Source organism: Euprymna scolopes, chromosome 41 (assembly GCF_053919585.1).
Source record: "Euprymna scolopes isolate OS-2025 chromosome 41, ASM5391958v1, whole genome shotgun sequence".
In the NCBI taxonomy this organism is placed as follows: domain Eukaryota; kingdom Metazoa; phylum Mollusca; class Cephalopoda; order Sepiida; family Sepiolidae; genus Euprymna; species Euprymna scolopes.
Window position 1 is genome coordinate 47,685,892 of NC_136522.1, and position 12,500 is coordinate 47,698,391.

Below are 12,500 nucleotides of genomic sequence, written 5' to 3' on the forward strand. Positions count from 1 at the left end.
AAAGTTTGGTGGTTAAATTTTAAATTCTAAAAAAAACAAACGTATAGACACATATATTCAAATTAAGAATTTATTGTTTGACAAAAGGAATATATAGAAGGGGTTATATGAATTTCCTTAATCCATGGATTTTCAATAATGGCTCACATCATCAGAGGAAATAAAATGCGGTTAGCAAAATTTTCAGCTGTGAATGGACGCTTATTTTGCTTTTCAGCACAAATATTGAAAATAGTTTTTTGAGTGGTTGTGGATAATTATATGGAAAAAATTATACGAAAAGAGAATTTGATACAACCTGGGCAGTCTATTATCGGAAGGAGTATAATGTCCTTCGGGGTTATAAATCCAGGTGGGCAGAAAATAGGTCCATCTTGAACTAATTAATTGTGTTTCTTTAACTAAATTTCTCCAAAAAATTATTTTTAAACATTTCAATTTCCTCATTTTTATAATCTTTATCTAACGATGTGATTTTTCCTTGGCTACAAAGCCAACAGAATACGGGCATTATTAAAATTGCTTCTTCTTTTTTTTCCTGTTGACTGCAGTATGTTGCCGGTCTTGTACAGTTCTAGGAGTTCCACTCTCCAGGCTTTGCCTGTTCCCTATGAGAAGGAGTTAATTTATTGCTAATCGCCTGAGACCCACTTACCAGGTAATGACAACCGGGCTGCCCACGCATTTTTTGCAGGCCAGTGTGCTCCTCCTCTAGGGTGGTAGTTCCTTATTCCCACTTTCCGACTCTTGTGTCACATCATCCCACATGTTGGGGAGTTGGGGGAGAAAATAAACCGACTTTTAAAAAAATAGGCTGATTTTTTTTTTTAGATTTTCATAAGCAAATAACTTTCACTTTCATTGTGCATCCCTAATATAATTTTACTTTTCCATTAGTACTTTATTCTCTCCTACCTATTTTATCGCTAATATCAGATTCCTAATTCTTAACCCGCTCAGCCCCACCGTAACCGTCCCAGTTTTCTTGCCTCTACCTGCCTAGCGACCTGTTTTTTTTTTCTTTTCTTCTGCTTATCAGATGAACATATTCTACATTGCTAACAGATGCTAAAGAAATTCTTGCTATTAACACAGGTGAGGGTGGTGAGTGGGTTGGGAGGTGGAGGGGGTAGGTAAGGATGGAGATTTTCAAAAGGGTTGATTTGAAAAGGAAACCACCTATTTAGATTAGCCACACACACACATATATATATATATATATATATATATATATATATGTTTTTAACTCTTTTTCAAAGTGTTTTGTAACATGTTTTATTAACTATTTCCTCATACATATATATATATATATATATATATATATATATATATATATATATATATATATATATATATATATATATTAATGTTTATTTTGGAAATATTGTTAATTTCAATATATACCATGTTCATTTAACGGGTTGAGACTGTTATGATAAAAACTGAATCACCGTTAATTTTGAGTAAAGCTCAATGTATCTATTTTATAGGTGCAGAGCATATATAGTACAAAATTTTGTTGTAATTCAAAGACTTATTTTTTTCTTTTTCATAACTCTTGTTTATTTCATCTTGGATCTCTTCATTACAGCCGTTTCGTTAATGGGATGACAATTCTATGATTTTATGTTTTCATAGAAATTTTCTTTCTCATCAACTCGTCAGATGTGATTTCCATCCGATGTTACCAACAAAATGTTAATTTTGTATATGATAAAGCTGATATATATAATATATATATATTATATATATAATATAAAGCTGTGTGTGTGTGTGTGTGTGTGTGTGTGTGTGTGTGTGTGTGTGTGTGTGTGGTCACGAATAAACTCCTATATGGTTGACTATTTTAAAAAACTGATTACATATAATGATAGAAGATGTATCGAGACACAGGAATGGGTATGCTTGATCTGGTAGAACGGTGGTTCATTAAAATTGTGGGGTCTGCGTTCATGCCTGGTCCACAAAGTATGGAAATAAAATATTCAAAAATTAAAAGAAACAAAACGTTTACAAATGTTTTTGATATAGATGTACATAAGAATAATTTGATAAGTATGTTTTAACTTAAATAGGGATGGTATAATAAAATTGTGGGGTCTGCGTTCGCGCCTGGCCTCCATAGAATGGAAATAGGCACAAACTTTAATAAAGACTTTTCATATCTATCTGCGTAAGTATACTTTGGTAATTATGTTTCAGTTTGAAGAAATGTGGTATAATAAAATTATGGAGTGTTTGTTCGCACCTAACCTCCATAGAATGGAAATATGTCACAAAGTTTAACAAGGTTTTTTAATATAGATCCACAGAATATTGTGATAAGTGTTTCGGTATGGATAGGTATGGTATAATAAATTATGGGGTTTATCTATTTTATTTTTACTTTCATCATACTTTGCTTTGGTTTTGATACTCCCAAATTCGAAGCTATCTCTTTACAACCCTTCCTTTTCATAACCTATCATACTTCATAAATCAGAGTCCATTTTCTGTAGGCTGTTTTTGAACCCAGTCAACGACGGGTACTTTTGCTAGTATATATATATATATATATATATATATATATATATATATATATATATATATATATATATGTGTGTGTGTGTGTATGAATACTTACTTATTATAATAAGGATATATAATAAATATATATAATATATAAGTAGACATATATATATATGTATATATATATATATATATATATATATATATATATATATAATATATATGAAATTGTTATCCCCAGAAACATCCATATTTATAACTCATCAGCTGATTATACCAAAGTTTGATCCTAAAACCACAGTTTGTGGGTCACGTGCACATATCACTATGTTACAAAACCCCAGCTGAAATTATGTGCTAACTTATCACTTTACAAGTTATGTCTATTTGTGTTATTCTGAGTGATAATTATATTGTTGTCATTGTGTCAGCGTTTACCGTGAGTTGGTTGAGCCGGCCCCTCCAACTGAATTCTCTGCATCTCATATAGACGCCACTCAGGCACATTGGTTTGAAGCTGCAGTCGATATCAGTTCCAGCCATTCGCAGTTCCAACGGTGCACTCCACACAGGCGAGAACACAGGATCAAATCAGCATCTTGTTTCTCCGTGCTGAGCCAGGTTTTCAGCTGACCGCTGCATTGTTTCTTCCAATGCGCGAGTGGGGCTGGGTTGATGGTGGCATGGATGAAATCATTTAGTTGCCCACGCAGAATGTGACCAAACCATCAGAGATGCCTTGAAAGAAGTTTGAGGGATAATATCCGGCAACGTGAACGGATGGTGGTGTTTGGAAAAAATTGGTGCCAGCAAACCTGAAGGATGCAGCGTAGACATTGGTGATCAAAAACTTCCAGTCTGCACAGGTCTCAAACTCGTACTGGCCAGATTTCACATCCGTATAGGAAAATGGTGCAAAAGTTGGGCGAGAAGGCGACACAAGCATTGTTGATACATTTGCCAACATTCTCTTGGCCTCTTACAGTGATAATAGAGCTCAGGTACTTGAAACTTTGGACCTCTTCAAGGATTTCTCCATCAAAGAAAATTGGCTGTGAATCGTTTGGAGAGAATCTAGCCGCTAGAAATTTTGTCTTTACCACATTGATCTTCATTCCTATCTTAGAAGCAAAAATATGCATCTGATTAATGACTGCTTGAATGTCATCAGAGCTTTTGCCTAGGGTAGTTATATCATCAGCATAGTCGAGATCAGAGATGCGTAGGACATGGCTCACTGTGACACCTGAGAAATTGACAAGAAAGTTGAAGGTGATCCAGTCAGTAGTATAGTTGAAGAGTGTGGATGAGATGTTATATAGGGGGTCTTATTAAAAGAGTGTTTGTGAGAGAGAGTAAGAGTCTTATTACAGTGAGGGATGTTGAAAGGTCTCAGCGAGAGATAGATGTTGTATCTTAGAGAGGGATGTTGTAAGAGACTTAGAGAGATTGTTCCTGTTAGGAGAGATTCTTATATATTAAATGTTCATTCTTTAGATGTGTAGATTGGAAGAAGAAGCTCTTTGAGTGAGGACATAGTGTTCAGACATTGTGTAGACATGATGTAGATTCACATTGTGGATATGAGAAGTCGGGATGTGTATGAAAAGACATTTTATAACACAAATATATAATACAATTGGACTTTACCTTTTTGTAAGAATCATAAGACAAGACGAGCTTTACAAAAAACACTTGATGGTTTATTTCGTCACACGGCCGTGTTTCCATCACCAAGAATTCAAGGCTTCACATTTTTTTCTTGAAGTGACGTCTCGCTCCTAGACGACTAAATCTCCCCGAGTTTTCTCACTGACTGACTAACTCTAAAGTTTTTTCTCTATTCCTAGAACTTTCTATTTTCCGTGACGTCATACACATGTTAAAACATGTGCCTTCTTTCACGTGTCCTGGACATACGTGTCCAAAACTTTTCCTATTTCTCAGTAACCTATTTTTCCAATATGTTAAAAACATTATCTTATAAGCTGCATTCTTTCAATTTAAAATTTCATAACAAACTTGAGAGTTCACATTCTTTCCTTGAAATATTTATTTATATTATAAACAAATGTTTGTTTTACATTTTTAAATTCTCACACGTAATCTATTTCTAAACTAAATTACGAGGTTCGAATTTGTCTATTGCTATTTCATTTTCATTTTAAACTAAATTCTCCATTTTTATACTTACATGAAAAGGGGACAGCCCTTATCATGTAACAGAGAGACCACAGCCTCGACGGACTTCTGAGTATATTTCAAAGAAGTAGACTTTTGACCGTATGTGCGGATCTTTGGGCATGTGGATAGGTAGACAGCTTTGATCAAGTTCAGTAGTTTCGGCGGGATGCCATCTGCCTGCATTATCTGGCAAAGAGCTTCATGGTCGACCGAGTCAAAGGCAACAGCAAAGTCGATGAAGCGCCAGTGATGTTCAAGGATTTGGCGCAGCGTAAAAATCTGATCTATGCAGCCACAGCCCAGACTGAATCTGCATAGGTTGAGTCTGGTTCTGGTGTCATATCCTCTCTGAAACCTCTTCAGTAATATATAAGTAAAGATTTTGGCATCAATATTGATGAAGCTTATTCTGCAGCAGGATTTGTTTCCCTTTTTGAAGAAAAGGAGCAGAACCACATCACTCTAATCTTGGGGAAGGCTCTTGATTTCCCACACGAGAGAGATGATCTGAGGAAGAATAAACTGAGCCCACAGAGGCTAGTTCATTTTTAAAGATTTCAGCAAGGATGCTGTCCTCTCCAGCTGCTTCGTTGTTTTTTTAGCATTTTGATGTCTCTGATTTATTCCTGCATTGGGGTAGAGTTGTCATAGTCATACGTATTCAAGGTGCTGATCAGGTTCAGTTATGTGGTGTTGCTATCATGGTTGAACTGCATGGCGAAGTGGTCCCTCCATTGTTGTATGTACTTATCGAGATTGAAAATGGGTTCTCCTTGTTGGTTTAGGATCACCTTACTCCTTACCTGGAACGGTTTGGTGCTGGACTGAAGAATACTGTAAAGCTACCTCATGCCCCCCCATGGATGTTGCATGTTACATATCTTTGTAATTTTTGTCCAGTGAGCATTTTGATCAGCCCTTGCAGAGTGAGCAGTCACTTGGCGCAGCTGGCAGAAGTCATTGCGTCCAGAACAGTGGGTTTGTTTTGCTTTGTTGGCAAGCTCGATGGTGTGGCCAGAGATCCTGTCCTTTGCACACTATCTGATTTTACCCAGAGTCTGTTGGGCAACTTCATTGACGCTGTTTTTGAAATACTGCCAGATACCATCAGTTGTGGACACTTTGGATTGAAGTGCTTCAAGACCAGTGAAATGGTTTGATATCTGGAGCTGGAACTTGGCTTTGGTCTCTTAGCATTTGAGTCATGCTGGTCTCCACTCCTAGGTAAGAATGGCAGTCCAGCACACTTGAGGCCAAGCAGGTTCTGATGAGAACATGATAGGTACAATTAAATAGAGTTAAACATGTATAAGTAAAAACAAATCCAACACATATAATATGTAGAGCAAGGAGTCATGAGATGCAGTGTTTTGTGCAGAGTTCAAATTGAAGGAGCATTTAAAATGGCAGAATTCCTCAATGATTATGACGATGGTGATGATGGTTGCAATAAAGTAGATTTAAATATGAATAAATAAATAAAAAAATCCAACACACACAATACGTAGAGCAACGTGTCAGGGGTTGCAGTATTTCGTGAAAAGTTCAAATTTTTTATTATAATTATATTCGGTATGAGGTAGGTATCCCTGGGGGTTAAAAAGTGTTCTTTCCCTTAGAACTGAATAGTTGCCCTATCTTTAGGGATGTGTGCAAATATATATATATATATATATATATATAGTAGTGTTGGGACGATAAATTGGAATCGGGAATTGGAAAAATCGGAGCTTTTTTTCCAGTATTGGAATCAGAAAAATTTGAGCCTATTTTCCGATGCCAAAATCGATTCCTTAAATTATCCTTTTTATTTGATTTTGGTTTAAGAAACATCTTCCGCTGCTTGTAGTAATAATCAAAGAATAAATATTTATTGATTTAAACTTCCAGTGAGACTTAAATCTCTAGATCATCATCCCCTCACAAGTGTGTTTTTACGTTTGAGAAAATATAGGCACATTTTTACAGAAATCAGGACAAAATAACACTTTTATAGTTAAATATTAAGAGATTTATAAAGAATCGGAATCTGTAATTGTATTAGAATCGGGAATAATATTGAAATCGTCCCATCATTATATATATATATATATATATATATATATATATATATATATATATATATATATATATAACTTTGTATTGGTTTTGCATAAACATTAATATGTCATTAGACATTCATGAGCATGGTTTGGTCAGCCAGTTACAAGTAACTAGATACCCTACAGGTAACTTTTGTATTAGCAATATCGCCTGAAGAGGTCTCTAGTTACTTGTAACTGGCTGATTGAAGCAAGCGATATAATAATGTTTCTGTAAAACAAATAAAAAGTATTTCTTGCCTTACTTTGGTATTGAGCACTCTTGTATGAACTTTATTAAAACTTCATTGGTTGCTTTCACCTCTGCAACGTATTAATCTAGAATTATATATAAGAATTAAAATATCATATTTTTAGCGTACTTTATGGCTGGGCTTTGCCGGGCGTCCATGCTAGCTTAGATAAAAACTTTTGCAGTTTTAACAAAAAAGTTACAATAATATCAGAGCATCTCCATTTACACTGAACATCTACAGAATGCTAACATCAATATATTACATATGAATGAGTCCCCTGTGGAATTTCCACAGGTCCCGCTAGTATATTATTATAATGATATTCGAAAACGAGGCTCCATCAAAGGGGGTTCACTCTGATATTCTTATTCAGGGTTGCCAGATTGGCTTTTTAAAGCTAAATTTTGTGAATTTGGCCTTTTTTTTTTAAACAATTGGACCTTAAAACCTTTTTTTTTTTTTAAACAATTGTACCTTAAAAAATTGCATTTGGCCTTTTTTTTTTTTTTAAACAATTGGACCTTAAAAATTGTATTTGGCCTTTTTTTTTAAACAATTGGACCTTAAAAAATTGTATTTGGCCTTTTTCAAAGCATAACGTACAGACTAACTAAAGAAAGAACCAGCAGAACTTTATACAAGAGTCATAGAAATTCCAAACTTGTATCCTTCCTCTGTTGTATATTGCTGTGAATGTTTAAAAATATTTCCATTCTATGGACGTCTAGCATGAATGCTGACCCCCACAATATTATTGTCCCACTTTTATTCAAACTGAAACATCATATCAAAATACTCATAATTTCAGAATATATTTATAATTATAAAAATTTGTGATATATTTCCATGATATGGATGTCTGGCACAAATGCAAACCTCACGATATTATCATACCATCTTTGGACAGAATAGATCATCATATCATATCATATGAATCCAAAGATTCTATCGTTGGCATTGGTTTCCCAGATATTTTTCTAGTCAGAATTCTTTCTAGAAAGATATTGGTGATTATGGGAGGGATTACATGAAGGTTGCCAACATCCTAAATAGAAAGTCATTTTGTGGACTGAACTAGGCAGAACAGATACTAGATTCTGATCATAATCCATGAATGTGTATTTTAGTTTCATGTTTGACATGATATCAGCATTAGATTCCCCACTCTGGCAGAAGGATTCCCGAGTTTGACAAGATATATCTCAGGTTACAACGATCGGACCATTGTGAAAAGTGTCCAGTCAATAATAATCCGCTTAAAAATTGAAAAAAAATATGAGGAGGAGCATGGTATGGGTCTACTGCAGATTTTTCTTTTAATCTATTACCAGTAGTTCAGCCCAGATTTGCTCAGGCCTTATGTGATGTTCATAACTTTATATGCGTATATATATATTAAAAAGTTTGACTCATGTCCAGGTAACCTACATCTAAAATTTCAAGTGTTTAAACCCAAAATTAGCAAAGGAGTTTGATAGAGTCTGCAATGGTCAACTCTTTCAACTTTGACCTTAACTACCATAGAGAAAAGTTGGTAGAGACCGCAGACGGCAATTTTTTTTAATTTGACCCCAATTTTGACTCCTTAACATTTATTGTTTTGGGCACAAATTTAATTAAAATGTTTTATCCATGTCCAAGTAACCTACATCTAAGATTTCAATTGTTAAAACTCAAAATTGGCGGAGGAGCTTGATAGAGTCTGAAAAGGTCAACTCTTTCAACTTTGACCTCTTGCCAGACAAATTTTCGCCCCAAAACTGATTAAAAAGCTTGCTGCATGTCTGAATAACTTTATGTAAAATTTCAAATGTTTAGACCTATAATTGGCTTAATAGTTTGCTAGAGGTCGCAAAGGTAAAATCTTTTGAACTTTGACCCCTTGGAAGCCAAATTTTCAGCAAAACCCGATTAAAAAGCTTGCCCTATGTCTGAATACACTTTATATAAAATTTCAAATGTTTAGACCAAAAATTGGCTGAGTAATTTGGTAGAGACCGGAGAGGTTAATTTTCTTTTAAACTTTGACCCCCTATTATGACCCCTTCACACTTATTTTTTTGGGCTCAAATCAAATTAAAAAGTATGACCCATGTGCATGTAACCTACATCTAAAATTTCAAGTGTTTAGACCAAAAATTGGCGGAGGAGTTTGGTAGAGTTTTCAAAGGTCAAATCGTTAAACTTTGACCCTTTAACAGCCAAATTTCTGCCCGAAAACCGATTAAAAAGATTTTCCCAAATCTCAATACCCCTTATGTCAAATTTCGAGACTGTAGACCGAAAATTGACAGAGTTATTTGGTAGGGAAATGTACACACACACACACACACACACACACACATACACACACACACACACACACACACACATACACACACACACACACACACACAGAATTTTCACTTTTATAGATATACTAGCATGGGTTCCCGGCGTTGCCAGGATATTTGAAGATGTATGTTGAGCAAAAAAAAAAAAAAAGAAAAAAAGGGGTCAATTTTTTTAACCTTTGACCCCTATTATGACCCCTTAAAATTTATTGTCTGGGGCTCAAATCAAGTTATTAAGTTAGATCCATGTCCACTGAACCTATATCTAAAATTTCAAGTGTTTAGACTGAAAATTGTCGGAGGAGTTTGGTAGAGTTCTCAAAGGTCAAATCGTTGAACTTTGACTCCTTAATCACCAAATTTCTGACCGAAAACCGGTCACATCGATTTTCCCAAATCTAAGTACCCTGTATATCAAATTTCGAGTCTGTAGACTAAAAATTGACAGTTATTGCGTAGGGAAATGTACACACACAGACATACAGATGCACAGACAGACAGACACTTTCACTTTTATAGATATATAGATAGATATAAAGGGCAGTTGCTTGTGTGTTTGCATGTAAAACTAAAGGTCCAAAACTGTTAACCATAAAGTTTGTATTTTCTTGATCAGTATTGCTCCTGATGCATAATATCTAAAATTGAAAAAAATATATTTACATTTAAAAGCGATAACCATAGTAGATGAACTATATATTTTTTCCTATTATTTGGAAGCTTCGGACTCTCATTTTGAATGTCATTTTCACAACGTTTTGGTTGATGTAAGCTCTGACTTTCTACAGGTGTATCTCGTCAAACACACATTATCAAAGAACCTACTATTGATCTTATTTTCCCTTCGAAATTCCGTGCCAAATTCTCGAGTTTGATAGAAACATTCCAGAGTTCAACACGATACACCTGAGAAGGTCAGAGGTTACATCGACCGAAATTTTGTGAAAATGATATTTAAGATGAGAACGATAGTCCAAAGAATCCAAATAATGTGAAGAATCAATCCTCATCGCAAAAATTCAGAAACATGACTTGATGTACGTTCTTGTAAGAAACCCTCATCTTGCTAAAAGTAAATAACGAAAGAAGAAAGAAATACTTTCCTCTTAGCCATCATCCACCTCATCATCCACCCTCTCATCCACCCCTCTTTGCCTAGATTCTTACATATATATTTCTTCTCAGTTGTTAACAGACAGGTAGTCAAAAAACAAAAAAAAAAAACAATAACAAACCCAAAACCTAACAGTCTTTCATTTTACCTATTTTCAAAACCCACTCCTAGAACTGCTAGCTTTGTGTCTAACTTATTCCGTTAGGCCATTTTTACCTACCTGGATATCATTCTGGAGTTAATACCAATTTTTATGGCGGATTCTTCCTCCTTCTTCCCTTAAAAAATAAACCTTAACCTAAACCCTAACTCCCCCTCCACCTATACTTTTTAAACATGATGGAAGAGGTAAGTTTTATTTTTATATAATCGTTATATCTAATGGGATTTTTTGTAGATGATACGTTGTTGTGGTTGTTGTTTTTATAAACATAGTCGGCATGTGGTTGATATTTTATAGAATATCAGTTTCTTATCATTTAGTGATAAGTAACTTGCCTACAATGATGAAGCAAGTTTAGATAAGACGCAAACAAACATTATATATATATATATATATATATATATATATATATATATATAATGGAAAAAAAGAAAAAATCAAAATTATTTAAATATTCATCAACGTTTTGTCTTTATTCAAGACTTTCTCAAAGTTGAAATAAGGACGAAACGTTGATGAGTATATATTATTTTTTTTAATTTCCCTCACGTTGCAATGTTATTTCCATAATTATCATCATTTATCTATCTAACTATCTATCACCTCGCCTTCTCTCTCAATCTGTATCTCTCTTTAACTCCCGCCTCTCTCTCACTATATATATATATATAGAGAGAGAGAGAGAGACAGACAGACAGACAGACAGAGAAAATTATTTCATATATCCGCATAAAATGTTATAAATAGATGTAATATTTTATGTATCAATTTTCAATACGTACTTGAAGAGTACTCAATACATGAGTAGAGCTAAATAAATGAAAATATATGATAATTAAATTACACATAATCTTTCGTGTTTCATCCTCATAGGCATTCTAACCTGACGATTCCCTACTGGAATGAAATGCAGAAGATTTTGTGTAGCTTGATTGCCATATATTTTCATAAATCTTTCTATTTATCCATTTATTTATCTATCTACACACACACACACACACACACACACACACACACACACATATATAGATATGAGAATAATGGAAATAGTTTTCCGACATAGAGAAATAAAAAGGAACCAGTCAAATTATGTGTTCATCAACGTTTCACCTTTATTTCATTCATCCAGAGGAAGTCTCGAAATAAAGACGAAACGTTGCTGAACACATAATACGGTTTGTTCCTTTTTATTTCTCTCTCTACACACACACACGCGCGCGCGCACGTGCGTGTGTGTGTGTATATAAAGATTGATATACATAAGAATAGAAAATATACGCAGATAGAAAATATACATATTTTCATATTATGTATATAGTGCGTGTGTGCGTGTGTGCGTGTGTGCGTGTGTGTGTGTGTGTGTGTGTGTGTGTGTGTGTGTGTGTGTGTGTGTGTGTGTGTGTGAAAATGTACGCTTCATTTTTTACATTTTCATATATGTGTGTGTCTGTGTGTGTGTGAAAATGTACGCTTCTGCGTATATTTTCTATTCTTTATGTACATAAATCTTTTTAAATCATAAGCTCAATGTTTGTTATGGTAAAACAACAGAGCATATATAAATAAATAACAATTTTACTAGAGCCCAAAGTCCAACACTTTATTTATCTTATCAATCATAGTTTTTTTTTCAAAACAAAATCTTTGCCACATTTACAGAATTGTTTCCTCCCCTATATATAACTGGTTTTATTTCTCAATCATCTCGATCATTTCCTGAAGAAGTCCCCTAAAATTGAGGACGAAATGTTAAAAATTTTCCTTAACGGTTACAGGTTTTTCCCCTTCTTCCATATATATATATATATATATATATATATATATATATATATATATAGTGTTTCCTTTTCAGATTAAATA

The 12,500-nt window shown here is 34.2% G+C and overlaps 1 protein-coding gene and 1 long non-coding RNA gene across 15 annotated transcripts in view; one reads left to right on the forward strand and one right to left on the reverse strand.

The window, feature by feature from the left end:
• Positions 1–12,500, forward strand: part of LOC145266513 (liprin-beta-1-like) — an 840,289-nt gene that overhangs the window by 237,183 nt on the left and 590,606 nt on the right. The window contains exon 1 of one of the 14 annotated variants that reach the window (XM_080122260.1): positions 9,684–10,825. The exons of 12 other annotated variants lie outside the window; for them this stretch is intronic. In XM_080122260.1, coding sequence (XP_079978386.1) covers positions 10,814–10,825 — 12 coding nt within the window. In that variant the 5' untranslated portion in view covers positions 9,684–10,813. Of the gene's footprint in view, positions 1–9,683; positions 10,826–12,500 lie in introns of those variants that run through there. One more of the 14 variants, XM_080122261.1, reaches the window with a different exon arrangement.
• Positions 1–12,500, reverse strand: part of LOC145266516 (uncharacterized) — a 292,036-nt gene that overhangs the window by 67,992 nt on the left and 211,544 nt on the right. The gene's annotated exons all lie outside the window — the stretch shown is intronic.